At 34.8% G+C, this 20,242-nt stretch overlaps 1 protein-coding gene across 13 annotated transcripts in view; it reads left to right on the forward strand.

The window, feature by feature from the left end:
* mark2b (MAP/microtubule affinity-regulating kinase 2b) overlaps positions 1-20,242 on the forward strand; it is a 354,246-nt gene that overhangs the window by 316,703 nt on the left and 17,301 nt on the right. For 8 of the 13 annotated variants that reach the window (XM_028802626.2, XM_028802582.2, XM_051932354.1 and 5 more), the window contains 2 exons: positions 2,212-2,475; positions 11,487-11,513. In XM_028802626.2, the coding sequence (XP_028658459.1) occupies positions 2,212-2,475; positions 11,487-11,513 (291 nt within the window). The remainder of the gene's footprint in view (positions 1-2,211; positions 2,476-11,486; positions 11,514-20,242) is intronic. The other 5 variants (XM_028802597.2, XM_028802610.2, XM_028802645.2 and 2 more) reach the window with 1 other exon arrangement.

Raw genomic sequence — 20,242 nt, forward strand, 5'->3', positions numbered from 1 at the left:
TTTTTGAGTAAAAAAAGTGTTAACAAGAAGACAGAAAACTAATTGAGTTGCTGAAGAAGTTACTGTAGGATAGATGAAGATACATAATAAGGCAATTAACCCTGGAATATAGATAAACATAATAATACACTGCCTGGCCAAAAAAAAAGTAGCCACCTGGATTTAACTAAGCAAATTAGGTACAAGCCTCCTATTGGATAATTACTGCAAGGGCGATTATCTTTCAGCTGGCAACAACTTATTTAACCCCAACTGGTGCAATGAGTTGCTTCTCATTTCTTAAACAACCATGTCGAAAGACACATCTCGGAAAAGATGTGGAAAAGATTTTAGTCTGTTTGAGAAGGGTCAAATCATTGACATGCATCAAGCAGAGAAAACATCTAAGGAGATTGCAGAAACTACTAAAATTGGGTTAAGAACTGACCAACGCATTATTAAAAACTGGAAGGATAGTGGGGACCCATCATCTTCGAGGAAGAAATGTGGCCGGAAAAAAATCCTGAATGATCGTGATCGGCAATCACTTAAACGTTTGGTGAAATCAAATCGAAGAAAAACAACAGTAGAACTCAGGTCTATGTTTAATAGTGAAAGTAAGACCATTTCCACATGCACAATGCGAAGGGAACTCAAGGGATTGGGACTGAACAGCTGTGTAGCAGTAAGAAAACCACTAATCAGTGAGGCAAACCGGAAAAAAAGGCTTCAATTTGCTAGGGAGCATAAAGATTGGACTCTGGAGCAATGGAAGAAGGTCATGTGTTCTGATGAGTCCAGATTTACCCTGTTCCAGAGTGATGGGCGCATCAGGGTAAGAAGAGAGGCAGATGAAGTGATGCACCCATCATGCAAGATCTTGGTGAAAAATTAATGCAACACTGGATGGAACTAAATCTTGTGACATTGCAGAAGCTTATCGAAACAATGCCACAGCGAACGCGTGCCGTAATCAAAGCTAAAGACGGTCCAACGAAATATTAGAGTGTGTGACCTTTTTTTTTAGTGCCGACTTTTTTTTTGGCCAGGCAGTGTATGTTGAACCTGGCTGTACATTGGTGATGTATTAGACATATTAAAAATGTTAACATTTTATTCCCCTAAAAATAATTTCTGTTTCAAGCCAATAATAAGTCTTTTTCATCCAAAGGGGAAAGTGTTCACTAAAATGTTTTGTTGAAACTGATAACTCAGCCCAGTGGGTGAATGTTATCAATTTCATCTTCAGATCTGAAATAAATCTTTTTGTTAGTTAGTATGCCGTTCTGTTTTTTGCTCTTGATTACTTTTAGTCACTCAGTTTTGATAAATCAATTAGATGAAAATTCCCCTAAATACCAGTTCATTGGAATGTGTTAGTGATTTTGCCCCTGTGATGAAAGATGCCTCACTCAGGCTTGGTTACTGCCTTTTGTCCATTTTTGCCAGAATAGACTTCAGCTTCCTGTCACATTCAATAAAATGTAAACATGTTTAGAAAATAAATATATGACAACTTAATGTGTTTAGTCATGCAAGTTGATTAAACATTCTACTGTTTTAGGTCATTTTAGTGCAGACGCCAAAGTAATAACACATAATAGCAAAAATAATAATTATTTGTATCCAGAAAATAGACAAGTCTTCGGTACAGTGGAAGCAGTGCAACTACTATAAAAGTTGAAGTATTCTCTACCATTTCTCAAAAGATCATCCAGTTTTCTTCTGTTCCTTCTAAACCATATTTAGTAATAACTTGTAATTTATGAACAAGTAACCTGCCTTCTACCCAGTGTTGCAGATTCATTCATTACCGCATAGTGAGAAACCATTGTGTCCTCATTTACAAAAGTGTTAAAAAGCTTCTGTGTGTCTGTGTATCATAACACATTTGTGAAAATGCTTTAGCCTGTGAGGCTTGTTATTTTTCTTTCCTTTAGGAACCGCTTGATGTTCTCCTTATATAGCAGAAAACCTTTGAAGATATGTTCTGATGTTATTCTCCCAAAAATTTTGATTGCTTTCTTTTTAGCTGATACGGAAGATACCGTACTACTTTGAGTGTCACTGGATTGTTTTATTATGTACATTTCTATAAATATTTGAACACTTCTGAAGAATGCCCCATAACGATTCAGGTATTCTTTTTTTTTTTATTCATTCATTCATTCATTCATTTTATTATTTTATTTTTCTTTTTTCCCCCCTCCCCCTCTCCTCATTACACAACAGTACGGCCCCTCAGCGAGCCCCTGTGGCATCTCCCTCAGCTCACAATATCAGTACTGCTGCTGTAACAGACCGTACCAACTTTCCTAGGGGTCTAGCCAGTCGAAGCACCTTCCATGCAGGACAACAGCGTGCTACCCGGGACCAGCATGGAATAGCCTACAATGGTCCACCAGCTTCACCTTCACTCTCCCATGGCAACAGTCAGGCTCGGCGAGCAGGACCAACTGGCATCTTTAGCAAGTTCACCTCCAAGTTTGTGCGCAGGTGAGGTTTTAGTATATAATAAACTTCTATTTGCAAAGAGTGCATTTCAGAAGTCTGGGACTCCATAATTAATTTGTTGACAATATTGTGGATTCTAAACTGTACAGTGCTGTAAAAAAGGTTTTTATTCTTTCTATTTTGCATATTTTACACATTTAGGGTGTCAGACTTTTTGACAAAATACCATATTAGAAAAAGGGAACCTAAATATACATGTAATATAGTTTTCAAATCATTATTTTCTTTATTCAAGGAACAAAGTTACCCAGCATGCCTATCAATCATGTGAGAAAGTGATTGCCTCCATAAACTCAATTACTGATTTAGCACCTCAGAGCTAAATCCTTCCTATAATTTGATAGCTGACTTTTACATAACTGTTGAGGAATTCTAACCAGCTCCTCTTTGCAGAACTACTTTAATACAGATGCATTCATAGGTTTGCATTAGGGAATCCATTCCCGGGAATCCCGGGCTCCCGGGGATGACACAGTGCACGGGCATCTCACATGTGAACGGTTTTAGATCAACCGACACTTATTTTTAATAAAACTACTGCAATATGTTGACACAAATAAAAAACTAACCTTATCTACAAGCAGTTCATGCTTTCATATAAGTACATGTATCTTTAATTGCGGTAATAAGAGCGTATAAAGCACAACGTCCTCGCAGGTGGCGCAGTGGTAGTGCTGCTGCTTTGCAGTAAGGAGACGGTGGAAGATTGTGGGTTCGCTTCCTGGTTCCTCCCTTTGTGGATAGCTTTTTGAGTACTGACAAAAGCGCTTTTGAGATTACTATATAAATGTAATGAATTGTTATTATTATTAACGTGTCCAGCGTGCAGTCGTCCAGGCAAGAGTGCACCTTCGTGCAGAAGTACGCCAGCCGCTGAGAAAGCACGCTCTGCCTCCACTGAAGTAGGCGGCACAATCATCAGATACCGATACACTTGTTCTAAACAACGCCCGCACTTGCCATTGCTCTGAAACACCGCCATTTCAGCTTTTACAGATGCATCCAGTTTCTTGTCATCATTCTGTGATGGAAAGTTACTTGGCACAGATAATGCGGATGCAACAGACTGACGCATTTCAATTTCAAGTTGCTGTTCAAAGCTGTTGTCTGATGAAGTGCAAGCTGCAGCAGTGGCGCCACCTTAATTATTTTCAGCTATAACTCTGTTATTTCTTGATCGATTTTTACACGCAATATATGCGAGCTTGGCCGTTCCCGTTTTCCCGGGAATTACAGCAGTTTCCCTAATACAGCAGATTACAGCAGATTCCCTAGTTTGCATGCATGAACTGCTTGTTTCACGTCCAGCCACAGCAAGTCTGTAATTTGTCTAGACTTTTCCAAAACTTTATTTTTGTTTCTTCTGAGCCATTCAGTTGTAGATTTGCTCTTCTGTTTTAGGTCATTGTTCTGTCACTCCATGTCACAGACAGATGACCAGACATTCTCCTTAAAGAATATACAATATGGTAAAGTATAGAATTCATGGTTCCTTTTAATAATGACAAGTCTTCACGGCCTGAGGCAGCAAAACATCTTCACACCATCACATTAGCTCCCTATGTTTTATTGTAGGTGTGATGTTCTTAGTGTTGAGCATTACAACAGACATAGTGGGACCAGTATCATCCAGAGAGCTGTATTTTTAACTTGCCTATCCATTGGAAATTATTCCAAACGTAATAGCCACTTTACCATCATGGTAAGAATCAATATGTGGTGAGGTTTAGGTGTAACAGGCATGGCTGCAATCTGGTCTAGTTGTGTTCAGCTACTTGTGTCTAATATCATTTAACTTAAATATGTTAAGTAGAAATTCAGAAATTGTCGTGTTTTGTCTGGTTCCCTTTATCTAACATTACATTTTGTATAAAGATCTGAAGCTGTTCACTGTAACAAATATCCAAATATGGAGGACATCAATAAGGGGGCAAATACATACAGCTGACAGAAGGTGTAGAACAAGAACATGCTTTCTTAGACTTTTCTTAATGTGTAGACTTGCTTTTTATGATGATTTACTCCTTCTGCTACACACGTATTTCTTAGTCATCATTACGCACAGCCTATAATTAAGGATGCAAAAAAATGGCAGTTACTTTGGTAATTATTTTGTAACTGATTTCCACTGAAGTGGTCCTCCCTTTGCGTTAAATTACCTTAATATATGATACGGTACTGTATTTACATGGACTGGTCAGCACCTTATGGTAAAATGTACAAGGCTGGTGTCATCTGGTACAGCCAGACCTCCATAAACATTTGTGCTTTCTAAGAAAAAGCATTTTATGGTAGTCAATTTTGAAGCCCATAAATATTATTAAATAAGATTTTTACAAAGTACATTACTTCATTTCTTAGCTTTTTTTTCCTTGTGAGTTATACTTCATTTTGCAAACATAAAATGTGAAATTTATAATTTTTCTAATTGCAGTCGTCTTCAAGTATGCCTTTATTGCATCATGACCCTTTGAGTCTGGGTACATTGACTGCTCACTGTTGTGTGGCTTGCCTGTTTCAAGCAAGATCAATCAGTAAGACTGTATTTCTTGCAGTAATATTAACAGCATGCACCATCACAAGAAAACATTATAGATCATAAAATTACAATGTACCAGCAGAGGGAATAAACCATGGAAGAAAAAAGCATTCTCTATGTCTTGCTAATAATGTCTTTAGCTTGTATTCTACATCTCTCTTCAGGAGTCTGAATGCTAGAAATGTAAATTAAATAAGGTTCATCCAGTATTTGTTAAACCTGATTATAATACTGGTGCTTACAAATATGGCAGAGGATATGAAATAATTTAAATAAAAATAACACTTAAAAGAATTTATATCCTGTGCACACTGTTCAAATACTTCGCAAGTTATTTGCTTCCCCAAACCTCTAAAATGACTTTTGCAAAATTGAATACAGAAATTAATGTCTTCTCGTACTGCTTACAGGTAAGTCATTCTATCATTCAGTAGTGCTAACATACATTTTTCTGAGATTTTACTCTGGTACTGTTCATTTTGGATATAACTGCCGAAAACTTACTGTTTCGTATAAATCATGAGATTGTGAGTTACATAAAGGCCTTGAAGGTTTATGTTCTTCCATGTTTGTTACAAGTGTATTTAAAAGTAGTGTGCTAATTGTCATTTGTTGTTTTACAATGCTTATGATTCAATTTACTAATTTAAGTTATGCTTTTAAAACATTATTGAGCCTGCCATGTAGAATGAAGAACAGAGGCCTTTGAATTCAATAGAATGTTAATGTTAGATTTTACATTCTTCCATTATTATTTAGATATAAAAAGCAAAGGACTTAAACAAGTTTATGTATTTTTGACAAATAGCTTGTGCTTGGTGAAAAATCCTGCATTTTGTGTTTTGGTGTAAGGAATTAAAATGCAGGCAAAATAAAATTCTGAAGCTGGATAATGTACAGTAATGTAATGTATTTTGTAAACTTTTAATAGAAATGTCATAGCAATTAGTAAGTATGCTTAATGCATCCAAAACGCTCTTCATACAAAGAATTTGTGAAGTGAACATGAGGTGTAAGTCTGTCCTCACAGGAGTGCCAAGTGTATTTTTAACTATGAAACAGAATTAACTAACCTTCAGATATTAGCATATGTTAATCTGGGTTGTGTACTTATCAGTTTGGTCCATCTTACCTACTACAATAAAAGCTTATACAAATGTCATATTTTTGTTTTCATAGTTTGTCCTAAACTGGGGACAGAATAGTAACTGATTTTCATAACACAATAAAAATTGAGTAATGGTAACAAATAATTTACAGAAGGCAATGCACATTTGTATTGACCTCTGTTTTGGTTGTGCCATATTTATATGACATATTTAAGACAACCACACTGATAAGTGCAATGCTAGATGGAAGGAGCCTTAAGTATAGTATTTACATAAAACTATTTTATGAAATTGGTCACTGTGCCTCTTAAATTGAGTTTTCCGTGGTATTTTATAAAAACTACCTGGGAGGGCAGATTCACTGTGATTTTAAGCTTAACATAAATTTAAAGCATAACTGCAACACACTTTTAGAATCAAGTATAGTTCATTAGTGATTTAAAAAAAAATTAAGTTCAAGCATAAACCAAAATAAATTCTATTAAAGTTGTTACTAAGGTTTAGTGTTGGAAGAGTAAGCATCAAATGTGTTGCCGTTTTGTTTTAAGTAACTTTCTATTTATCCATTTATTTATCTCTCATAAAAAATGCATTTTGTTTACCAGTATGACTTTGTCAGACATCATGGTTGGGATTGTCTATTCACTTGTTTTTCTCCCCTCTTCAAGCACCTAAAAACAAACGTAAAAAAATTAATACTTGTACAGCCCAGCAGCTTCTTTATTCTTACTTAACAAGATCATATATTTCCGTGCACAAACTATTTTGGTCACAGATTGTTTTATTATATATTAAATAACTCAAAGCTTAATAAAGCATTTTACACAATTTTGATTTTGGGTGCTTGTAAGGATGGGGTATTATAGAATGCTATTCCTTTTTCATCTGGGGATTTTTGTTTTGAAAATAACTCTTATATAATGTTCAGTCATTATGGAATCCATTGTACTGTATCATCCTTTTTAAACATTTCAGATTCTAAAATATGATGATCTGAAATTGCTTAATCCAATAATTAACTTAAATATTTATAAATTTAAAAGAATGTAATGTTAACATTTAAGGATTGCACTAGTTTAGATGCAGTGTTTATCATTTCTTGTTGAAAGCTTTACCTTGAAGCAATGTTAAAGATATGGCCACAGTTGCTTTGTAGCATTTTTGCATGGTCATGTATATTTCTAATTAAATTTCTGCATTAATATATATATGACCAATTTACTGGACTCAGTTAACTAGGGTGCCAAAGTCTGTTCCCAACAGCTGGAATTAAAATGTGTGACTGAAAAAGGAATAGCATATTGTTTACTGGTGGCTGGTATGTGCTTATATTCTTGCTGCTGTTCATTTTGGTAGGGTTAGGGGGATCCCAAGGGTGAAGGAAACTGAAAATTTACCAATATTTCCTTTTAAGGTCAATTAATTTAACTTGCTACTAAAATGTAACATTGTTGTATAAGTAATTCTTCACAGTACAAAACACATTATTCAGTTAACTTGGATAGCATTTATACTGATCCTTAAATCTTACTGCAGTTTTAAAATACTACACTAGGCTGTCTGAGGAAATAAAAAACTGAATTCTTAAGCACTTATACCATTCTTTAACTGACATATCTGCATCGAGCCATTTTTACTGTTACTCATTTCAAAATGTGTATTTTATTGTGCTAGTACAGTCAGTTCTTTTTACTTTTGACATTTATTGACATAAGTTGGCATAGTGAAAAAGGCAAAAATGTTGAAAAGAAAACTGAAGTATACAGTCTGCTTTGGTTTGCAATGAAAGAATATATATATATATATATATATATATATATATATATATATATATTACAGTATATTAATTTAAATTACTTGGAGGGGTGATTAAATATTTTTGTTGTGCTTCAACCTAAAACGGGTACTATGTAGGGTCGATTTTATATTTCACCAAAGATTACCTTGTGTACACTAAAATAAGTGAGTTACAAGTTTGTACCATTTGTCGTTAATAGTGTATGTGCTAGTTTGAGAATCAAGTAAACGTGGATGAGGAAAAACACCAAATAAAGTATAATTGAATTTCTAATCCTAGAGGACAGTAAACTTTTAGAAATTTCTTCATGCCTAGTAAGTGTATACCAGGACCAGTCCCCTTCAGATTCCAATTCACAATATGAACTGAAGAATTCCTTCATGGCAGGACATATCTTGAAGATGGCATCACTGAATGAAGAAAATGTCACAATGCAGTAAATTGTAATGGAAAATCGAAGACTTTTGGTACAAAAGATAGTGGACACTCTGGGGTTAGTTCTAACAGTCAACTGAATCTGTTCTTAAGCAAGTTCTGTGTACATTGGGTGTGTAGAATATTAACTCCCAAGGTAAAGAAAGCATCTCTGCATCCAGTGTCCACAGGAGACTTTTGAACAATGAATTCAGAGTGGGAGATTTTTAAGTGATGTTTCATAACCAGGGATGAAGCATAGATACATCACTTTGATCCAGAGTCCAAACGACAATCAGAATAATGAAAGTATGGAAATGCTCCAAAACCAAAACAATGCATTATAAATGCCATGTTGCGTGCATTTTTTATGGTGTTGAGAGTGTAGGTCAGGCTGTGTGGTGTTGTGATTAAGGCTTTGGACATCAAACCCAGGTTGTGGGTTCAAATCCTGCTACTGATAAATGTGTGACCCTCAGAATGTCACAGAAATGTAACCAATTGTATCTTAAATGTTGTAAGTCATCTTGGGTAAAGGCATCAGCTAAATAAGTAAATGTAATGTAAAGTGTAATATTGATTCATGACTCAAAATTCTCATATAACTGATCAATATTACACTGTTTGTTTTTTTTGTCGCTTGAAACAGTCAGCCAGGAAAAAATGGCAAAGAAAGTTGTCAGTCATCACTCGTTGCTCTTTGAAAGAGATTCCTCATGTACCCAGTCCTTCAGACTGGCCCCTCCCAACTGCTGTCTCTTTCCCAGTCTGAAGGTTTACTTTGACATGGTGCACACTATGTCAGAGATGAAGACATCAAAATCATTTATAGAACTGTGGTTGTACAAGCAAGACATATTTATAACAAGTGTACTGGCGTTCACAGAAATTACGATGAAAAATAACTTGTTTGGGGGGGAAGTACACAATGGATGGTGCTGCTTTATAGATCAAGCATCCTGAGTTTGAACTTGCTCTCAGTTGTTTGTGGAGGTGGGACATTCTCAGTGTGCCTACATGGATTTTCCTTTTGGTGTTCTAGCGTTCCTCTCACATCACCAAAGGCATGCAGATTATGTTAACCACAGATTCTTAATTGGACTCTGTGTGAGTGTGTGTATGTATGTGCACAAGGTGGGTTCCCATGATGGACTGGCACATTGTCCAGGACTGTTTCCTGCCTTGCACCCCATGCTGCCACGATGAGCACATAGGTTAGTGCTTTTGAGAATGGTAATGTAATAACTTTTTTGCTGTTTTTTTTCTCTTAATAGGTGTGGCTTATGATTTTTGATCACCCGCATATATATTTCATATAAACAAGCTTATAGAAGACAAAAGTAGTAGTTAGAAGAATTACAACATCTTTCCCAATGATATCTATATTTTCTAACCTTTAGCAACCAAACAAGTTCATTTAAGTAGAATTGTTAATGATCCTGATACTTTGAATATTTTACATAAAATAAACATTTCTTCAATTTTATTTTTTTATATTCAGTTTCATTTTCTCTATATAGACATTTTCACAGAATATTACAAATAAGGTGTCTTCAGTCTACCAATATTAATTAAGAGCTTTCACTACTAAGGCAAATAATATGTTGAAAATACAAAGTCAAATTCTGCTTTGATATGTCAGTGGTAAAGTTTAATGTGCTGTTGTTTTTGTACAAGTGCTGGGACTTCTCATGTCCTGGCTAGTTTCAGCAACATCCAATTTATTGTGATTATCTGAAAAATAAGTGTTGTTGAATAGCAGATCACTTGATATTATATAGAGAGATGGTCATGTTCAAGTTATTGTTAATATTGTTCATTTGCAAAACAATATCTTGACTGATGTGTATAGCTTGGATAAAAAAAATTTCCAACTTAATTTGGGTTTTAAACCTTAAACAGACCTGATGTCTTTGCACTTTTAACCATAAAATTCATGAGCAAGTTAACGCTTTAAAAAGGGCCTTATTGTTAGTTGAGAAACTAAGTTTTGTTATCAGTAATATGTGCTTTTTCTAATTAAGATTAGGGAAGCATTTCTTTTCATTTGACATTTGCATCTAAATTTGTAGTCTGAAAGATTTTGCCATAAAAACTTAATTCACTTTTAAACGATGCCAAAATATCTCTATAAATAAAAAGTTTTTCAGTAAACATACTGTAACATTTATTAATGTCATATACTTTACCACTGTATATTTATTATATCCTAATATATGCAACTTCCAATTGTTTTAACTGTCCATTCATTTAAAACAAATATTATTTCCACAAATGTGTTCTTGGCTGTAATAGGCCATTTTATTTAATTTGTAAAATATTAAAATAGCAGTATTTTTGCATTACCAAAATTGCTTTAGGGATAATTATATTTTTGAAGGAAAGTACAAAGCAGTTTGCATTGTAGATCAAATAGCTCAGTAGGTCTTGCTTGAACAGCCATTATTTTTTATACTATGTAGGTAAGCAGTATTTCATAATTCTGAAATTCAACCCTTTATTTTATTATTTTATTTTGAACTTTGGTGGCACCATATTAAACACATCAGCTATTTTTATGCAGACCAGATTATTTTTTACATGGATAAAAATCTATAAAGGATTCTGCAGTAGATTTGTTGTTGAATGATATTTAACTCTTAGATATTTGATTTTGTAAAGATAGGATGCTGGTTTTATATTTCATCCATCTCTTACATATTCCACTCGTATTACTGTTACTTTTTTTTTTGGTAGACATTATAGACCTTATTTATTTATCTTATTTGTACATCTCAAAGTGAATATTACAAGCTGATAAATGTATGTTTATTTGTATTAGCAAATTATATATTACCAAATTAAATAGTTTTATAGCATATTTAGAGCAATGTTCAGAATGGTTTGAATTAATACAACACTCATTTATTTTTCTAAACTGCTCAGTATATTAATAACAAAACTTGATTTCTAAATCAAGTTATCCCCTCCCTCCCAATAAACTTTTTTTTTGGTGGTTTTTGGGCGGGTTAATTGCTACTAAAGTAAAGGGCTTTAAATGTGCAGTTTTGTGTTTTCAAAGCTTGCTCTTCATATATTTTTCTTTTTTGTTTTGTTTTTTTTTTGTTGTTTTTTTTTTTTTTTTTTTTTATAGAAATCTGTCATTCAGATTTTCCAGAAGGTAGGCATGTTCAAGCGTATGAATTATTTTTATTTATATGCTGCTGGTTTTGTTACTAACCTCTTCTTGTACTGCATTGCTACCAAAATCTGTTCTTTCCTAGTTGACCCTTTTCCTTTCCACTCGTTATTACACATTTTTCACACTTTCTGCAAATAACTCTGTCTGTCATGGTGACCAATGAATAAGCGGTTCAGGCACAGCAGATGCTTCAACAATGACAACATGCAACACTTGTAGCAACAAACATTTCTCCTCTAGGCATTTTATTGTATACCACGTTTTCAGAAACATTGTAAATGCATTCAGGTCTTTTAAAATTACATTGAGATATTGTGTGCTTTAAGTAAGTACACATTTTTAAAATGAATTAATTTCAAGGCTGATAACAAATAAGCCCTGCCCCAATTTTGCTTTAGCAAATGATATAAGGTCTTCTTGTAGTATTTATTTACATGGGAGAAGATAATGCATTAGTAAAGGCAATAAGTCGTCTATTCAATGTGAGCCAAAAAAAAGATGCTTTTAATCATACAAGTTTTAAAAAATAGTGTAGATATTGATCGGTTAGATTCGGCTGAATCTAAGTTATATTGTAATTAATAAGTGAATAGATGCATAAGAATATGGAAATAGTAGAACTGAAAGCAAACAGTATGTATAAACATATATAAATTACTCTGCCATAAGGAGTAATTTCATATTTTCTAAATGTAAAAAAACATTTAGTTGTAAAATTTAACAGCACTCACTGCAAGTTACTTTTTTATTGTATGCAATAAATAATGTAATCCAATGATTATGACATGAAATTTTTACTTAATAATTACACAATATTTTTTTTTTTTTTAAACTTCAACTTACTAACTTAAATTCGGCCATTTTCCTCCAAAACTATCAAATCTGTTCATTTTCTGAATTCACAGTCCAGTTTGTAGATGCTAGGACGACGACTTCTTTACAGCAGTAACCACAAGGCAACCATGGGAGCACCAGTCCACTGTAGAGCACTCTTAAACATAATTTAAATATACCAGTAAAATTTACTGAATTTAGACTGTCAAAGGTAACCAGAATGTTATGTAAATCTGGAAGGAAATATACCATAGTCTTGAACCAAATGTTAGTTGTTTGAAGAAGAGCAATACCCCTTTAGGATGTTAAAGAGGATAGAGAAAGCCTTTATCTTAGAACCTAAAAAGCTGTGCCATTAAATTCTTAAAATGGCAGAATAGATGTTAAATTTATACTATATATGTAAGAGCATCATCTAGCAAGAAAATCAAAACTAAACAATGAGGACAACATTCCATGATTCTGACTTAAACTGCTCAACACATACTACAAACCAGATAGGAAGGTTTCTTCTGTCCTCTGAAACTGTTAGTAATCCAAAATAAATACATTACCATCCTCTTTCAAAAAAACCTGGACACCAAGCAGAAAAAAAAAGTGTTAAATTGAAAATCCTTCAATTACTATTAAAACTGTAAGTAAAAGGCAAAACAAGAAAGCAGCATATTCAGATATTAGAGTTTTGAAAGAATAAAGTGGAAACTAAAATATTTGATTCACCCCATAAAGGTTGTAGCAGTGTAAGACTATAATTCATATTTAGTTATTTAATCTCGGAAATAGAGGTCTAGTAAAACAGACTGAATTGTGGTTCTCTCCGCTCCATTACACTGTACAGTTAATTCAGCCTCAGGAACAGACCTCAGTTCAGAGTAGGAACTACAATACTAAAAGAACCTGAGAGTAGGTATCCCTCTTCAAATGAGGAATTTGGAGTCAGATATGATAAGGATTACACCTAGAGAAAGGAGGGGGGGTTTCAATATGGGCAGCCACACACTGGAAAAATATGTGCACACCAAGTTGCAGGACATGGAAGAGAGCATATACGGCTAAAAAATAGCTGATGCACTCCTGATGATGTAGCTCCTTTTAATGCCCTTACAAAAAAAAAAAACTTTTAAGAGCCTTTTTATCATGGTCCATAGCTTGTGTCATATGAATGAAGCCTTAATGTGCCTGTTTCAGAGAGCCATTGTAGAGCAGACATTCAATGAACTCAAAAGAGAGAAAGGAAGAGATACAACACCTCAGGCATATCATACCCAAGCTGTGACCCTAGGTTTTAGAAATAGTTACAAATCTGGTTAATGGTGCATCTTTATTTCTGATGGTTAAAAATTACAAATACCATTAACCATTGCTTAGTTTTTAAGCCAAGAATAGAAAAAGGCCATTAAACCAGTACATAAAGCAAGAGAGAATTCCTACAGAAGGCCAGAAAAGAAAACCACAATGCTTCATATTGCATTTCCTGTTTATCTTGGTTGTTAATTATTTTATATATCAAAATATTGTAGTACTATGTTTTCCTAAAAGTTGTCTCACTATGTACTAAAGTTTAAATGTCAAAAACATTGTGAGTGTGAAGGATTACATAGTTGGGTTTGTCTCCAAAAACTACTGGTTTCTCTAAATTGATCTCTTATAGAAAGCGTGGCAATATGCATGCATCTCTATTTAGGCTGGTATTGATCCTTTTTTATTTCAAGAGTTATTTAAGAAAATTTGAAATTTATAAGCATTCTGACATCGTTAAGTAAGAATTATCATATACTTTTAATTTTTTTATGAATGCTGCACCATACCAAAGTAATATGTTTGATAGTTTGTAAATAGATTTGTACATTAAAATGTATCAATAGGTAAAGCATAATTGGTAGCTTCAACACAGCAGTCATAATCAATGCAGGTCTAATTTTATATTTACTAGACAGCTTAAAAGTACTTAAATGTGACTTCCCAATAATTTTATAAATGTTGCTTTAATTAACACATGCTATTAAATGAGTACCACAAGACTCCAAATTACGCAGAGGATTAAAGGGAAATCACACTTACACATGTGGACCCTACATTACTTCCTCTGAGACACTCATTATAACACAAGACATGTCTTGAATGCTCCATTAGTAGCTCTAAACTACATCCTTTACAATAATTTAGAAATTTTTACTGTAGCTTCTTGGGTGTAGAATTGCATGATGTGCTTTGTGATGGATGTTTACTATAATGAATTTTAAGTTACTGTAGTCAAGATTTTGTGTGTCCTTTTTGCAGCAGGGGAGTTGGTATGAATGCCAAGTATCATTTCTAGATTAGGGACAAGCGGCAGAATGTCATAAGGGTATTTGTTAGCTATTATACAATAACAACACAAGGATATGGGAGGTAAAGGAAGTTCAGAAATTCTTGTTACACAGGTGCTACTTATACTGGAGAGGTTTTCACATGTTACATGCTGTTCATAAGAATTTCACTGTGCTTTGTACATGTGACTATACTAGTACTACTACTGCTTTGATCACATAATCTTGTATTAGTTAAACAGCTGCTTTAAATATATGGAGTTGTCAAATGTACCTGTTCAGTATTTTTATACTGTTCGCGTAAGTGAGAGTTTGTTGGTCCATGTTGCTGTAACTAGAGTCCAAATGATCTGGTTAATTTTTGGTTTACTATACTGCTGTTAACATGGCCACTCTACTTTCCATAACCATCAAAGAAAAGCAGCGTGAATTTATCCATATTTTTTTAGCAGAAAATTTATCAGGATCACAGATCAACTGTTAACTTTTAGCACACTATGGAAACATTTTTTCTCAGTTAAGTGTCTTCAAATAGATTGAACAGTTCAAAAAAGACATACAATGAGATCATCCATCCATGAACATTATTGTGGACAATACAGTAATCCCTCCTCCATCGCGGGGGTTGCATTCCAGAGCCACCCGCGAAATAAGAAAATCCGCGAAGTAGAAACCATATGTTTATATGGTTATTTTTATATTGTCATGCTTGGGTCACAGATTTGCGCAGAAACACAGGAGGTTGTAGAGAGACAGGAACGTTATTCAAACACTGCAAACAAACATTTGTCTCTTTTTCAAAAGTTTAAACTGTGCTCCATGACAAGACAGAGATGACAGTTCTGTCTCACAATTAAAAAAATGCAAACATCTTCCTCTTCAAAGGAGTGCGTGTCAGGAGCACAGGCTGTCAGAAACAGAGCAAAGCAAACAAATCAATAGGGCTGTTTGGCTTTTAAGTATGCGAAGCACCGCCGGTACAAAGCTGTTGAAGGCGGCAGCTCACACCCCCTCCGTCAGGAGCAGGGTGAGAGAGAGAGACAGAGAAAAACAAAACAGTGAAAAATCAATACGTGCCCTTTGAGCTTTTAAGTATGTGAAGCACCGTGCAGCATGTCGCTTCACGAAGCAGCTGCACACAGAAGGTAGCAACGTGAAGATAATCTTTCAGCATTTTTAGACTATTGTCCGTATCGTCTAGGTGTACGAACAGCCCCCCTGCTCACACCCCCTACGTCAGGATCAGAGAAAGTCAGCGCAAGAGACACAGAGAAAAGTAAATTGAGTAGCTTCTCAGCCATCTGCCAATAGCGTCCCTTGTATGAAATCAACTGGGCAAACCAACTGAGGAAGCATGTACCAGAAATTAAAAGACCCATTGTCCTCAGAAATCCACGAACCAGCAAAAAATCCGTGATATATATTTAAATATGCTTACATATAAAATCCGCGATAGAGTGAAGCCGCGAAAGGCGAAGCGCGATATAGCGAGGGATCACTGTATTGAATATACTCATGACATAGATCGGGCAAACAGGAGTGTGTGTATGTGTTCAACTAAAGTGTGTTAATAACTAAGACTATGTCAAAAAGTGACACTTAAATAAAATCAGTATAGTTTTCTAAATATTTTATGGACACATTTTGACATAGTTTCATAATTTTTTACACCTTAAAATAATATTTTGCTATACAAGGTTCATTGCAGTGTAACAGGAATGTCTGCGCTGTGAGAGCACTTTAATGTATGAATGCTTAGAAAATATCAGAACTAGCTTGAATAGATTAATAAGAAGACTAAATTATTATGTTGTGTAGAACATGGACTCACTGCAGTAAGATTGACCTTTTAGTTATCCTGTCTCATTGCAAAACTGTAGAACCCACTGTAGTTATCCAAGACATAATACATCCTAGAAGTGACTCTGCATACTTGTGAAGACTTTGTACATTTTGAGACCTTTCTGTCTCCTGAGAAATTCCCATATAATTCCAGACCAGTCAAAAGAATCATGTCTGCAGTCCACTCGTGTGTCATGTAGCTATGCTTGTTACATCCCCCTACTTGTCACTAATCCCAGGAATGGGGGATCCAGAATACATGTTTAAACTATATTAGTTTTCTCCTTTTTTTAAATTGCAATTTTATGTATTTTAAATCTATGTATTATGGAAGAAATAACATAACAGTCAAATACTAGCTTCAGTACAACAAAACTTCAAGATTTAAAGAAATCTTAAAATTGATCCCATCTGTCAAAGAAACTGTTCTAAAACCCCCAACCTTTACCACAACAGGGTGCTAATTAATAATAAGAAAAAGACCTACTGTTTTATACGTTTTACTAATAAAAATGATATGACTTTAAAAGACACAGGAGCTCAGCAAATTTATTTTTAAATAACCTTAATTAAATCTTGCCAAATTCTAAAGAAGCTTTGCACAGTTTCACATAATTAATTTTTTTTTTCTAATTTCAGAAAATATAAAATGCAATTTTTCCATTGAGTTATAGAGGTGCATTTGGATTCTTCTGACTAAGCAGAATCAGCTGACACACTATCACCAGATAGCCATGAAATACTGTAACTCCAAAGACTAATGTGACAGGATTTGCAATGATCAAACAACCTACAAGACTGTATAGTTGAGGGTGGGTGTGAATGCAAAGGTATCACGTATAGGGGCAGCAGACAGCCATTTGTTTTTTCCTTGAAGTAATATCTACATTGGTTTCATATTTTCAGTGAGTGTTTTATATTCTGATTGCTAGTAAATTGATGATAACTGTTAATGATGAGAGCACAGGTCAGCATGCAGAGATGACTTCTTACAAGATCATGTTTCTAGATCCAACCAGGCAGGAGCATATTCAGCATTAACATCTTACTATTATCTCAAATTACGAACATTTTCAACCCAGTGGTATAGCTAAAAAGTTAAGCAACGCCAGGCCAACACCTGCATTCAGTTTCTGTGAAGCTAATTTTTTAATAGGCATTTTGCCTTGAATATAAACAGGTTGGTAATGGTGTTAAGCATTTTAAAAAAGGATTTATTAATAATTATAAGAATATTCTGAAACAAAATCAAAATTTTGGGAAGGATATTCTTTTTAACTATATTAACTGCCTGCTAGAGAGAAGTAAAGATTTTACAGTCTATTGGCATCTTGTTTAGTGCTTTCCATCAGATTGCCAAAATTGTGTTTACAAAGATCTTTAAACTTCCTGGTAACAGTAACTCTCAGGTACCTGAACTATTCTAAAACAGTCAGTGGATAGCCTTCTAATTTACTGTTACATGCTAATGAGTTTTCTGAAAAAAGAATGCTTTTTCCCCAAATGAATTTTAACCACCTTAGTATTTTGTTTCTCATTTGAAAGATGAGGCTAAAGCAATTTGTTTCAGCAAGAAAAATGGTTGCAACAGAAACTTGTAAATACCAAAATATCAACATAAATACAGTCGGAAAGGTGTATTTGGTGTCCACTGCTGAACAAATTCAATTTTGCAACCTGTCCTTCATATGATAGGTTTTGAGACAGTCACCAATGCTCAGCTTAATGTTGCAATCAGGACAGTATAAGCATGTTTCTTTGTGCACTTTTCCTATTTTTTCTGTTACTTGCACATGACAGGGTCGAATGTCAGCAAAGTCTTACTGATTTCCACATTTCCCCTGACATGAACATTAGACACTTGCCGCATTGTGAGTAATGCTCAGGGGCTAACGTCTTGCTTGTCCTTGCACTTTTAATCACAATTATTTTTCCTTTATGTCAGGTAGCTACTGACACACCATGCTGAAGCTTCACACAACCGAATTAACCAGGAGTATCTTGGTGATTTGGTTGTACAGTGCCGCATCACTCATCAGTTTCACTTTCCGTGTCAATGTCTGATGACCAGTTCACGTTGTCATTGCTATTGCTTGATTCGACATATGGTTTAGTTTAAGTTCATTCTAAAGCTGCCTTTAAGGCTTCTCATTTACCTCTGTGTTTTTAGATTGATGCTCCACCCCACTCATGAATATTGGTGAGTTGCCATAGATTGGCAAAACACACAGAAATAGTAATTTTTTTTTTTTTGCCACATGATGTTATTTCATCCACTAGATGGCAGCAGAACACTGTCCCGACTGTTACTCTAGCCAAAAAATGTGAAGCAGATCATTACACGTTACCCCGTGTCTGTCATAGTTAACTAATCGCATATAATTCCAAGACCAAGTCTCGCTCGGGATTAACCCAAAGAAGGCTAAATCCAGAGATCTTGTAAAAGCCATTTAGTACTTTTATTAAGATTGCCAATGATACATTTGGGTGAGTGGTAAGCAGAAGATATCTTTTGTGCTATTCCTTCCCTTATAATTCCCTTTATTTTGAGTTTGCTAAAGACAAATAGCCGGTTGCACATACAAACTGAAGTAATCAGAGTGTATGTTGTTTACCCACACAAAAGCTTGTAGGCTCGAGTAAAGTAATTTAACCCAGGCAACAATATCTGACTCAAACCGAAATTTGTGCAAAACATTAATGAGGTATCCACATTCTACTCTTTGAAAAGCTTTATGCTACATATACCAACACTGAAATGTGTTGGAGCTTGGTTGTTGCTGGATGTAGTGTACACTCCCTCATGCAGCAAACATTTGACAGTAGTTGCCTGCCTTCAATGAGACCAGTTCTGTCTTGTGATATTAGAGCATTTTCTCAGTTCTTTTTGTGAAAACTTTGGCCACTACCTTGACATCACAATTCAGTAATGAAACTGGCCTGTATGATGCACATTCCAAAGGGTGTTTGTTGAGCAACGTCTTTCCAAAGAAAAACAATGTATTGTAGGCCAGAACATTGTTAGCTGTCTCCTTCCAGCAGGGAGAAGCAGCAGTTCTATTCTGAGGTCCTCCTGTATTCAACATAAAAATATAATTATTGTGAAATAATTTTTCCTCAATAGAAATATAAGACATGGCTGATACAACATTGACAGAACTCTTTCCATCCATGTTTTGACAGACAACACAAAAACCTAATGAAAATAGCACCACGCAGAGTTACTCATGTGGCTGGAATAGAGTTACAGCCATGTTAGGTTAGGGTGGCGCACATAGCACTTAGGGTAGGAGTAGTAGCAGTATGTGCTAATGTTTAGGCTACAGCAGGCCCTGCACTTCAGGAGTGGGAGCAAAATAAAAATCATAATAGAAAATGTTAACAAAAACTCAAACAAAATCAGCGTTGCCATAGAAAACACTTCAACAGACAGCCCAAGGCACAAAAGACAAGGACATTGTTGAAAAGAAGGGTCAGAGGAATTCGGCAGTGTGGAGATATTTTGGCTATTTAAAGTCCAACAAGAAGCACAGTAGTGTGCATTACAAATTGTATCAAAAGCATGTCCCCACAAAGACAGGTAATACCACTAATCTTTTGTACCATCTGAACTAGTGTCATCCTTTAGAGCGCACACAATGCAAGACTTTACAATCTCGGACCCAAGCAAGTGCTGCACTAATGGGGATTCCTTGTGTCTTTCTTTTATTTGTCTTGGAGCAT

The sequence above is a fragment of the Erpetoichthys calabaricus genome, chromosome 1 (assembly GCF_900747795.2).
Source record: "Erpetoichthys calabaricus chromosome 1, fErpCal1.3, whole genome shotgun sequence".
In the NCBI taxonomy this organism is placed as follows: Eukaryota; Metazoa; Chordata; class Cladistia; order Polypteriformes; family Polypteridae; genus Erpetoichthys; species Erpetoichthys calabaricus.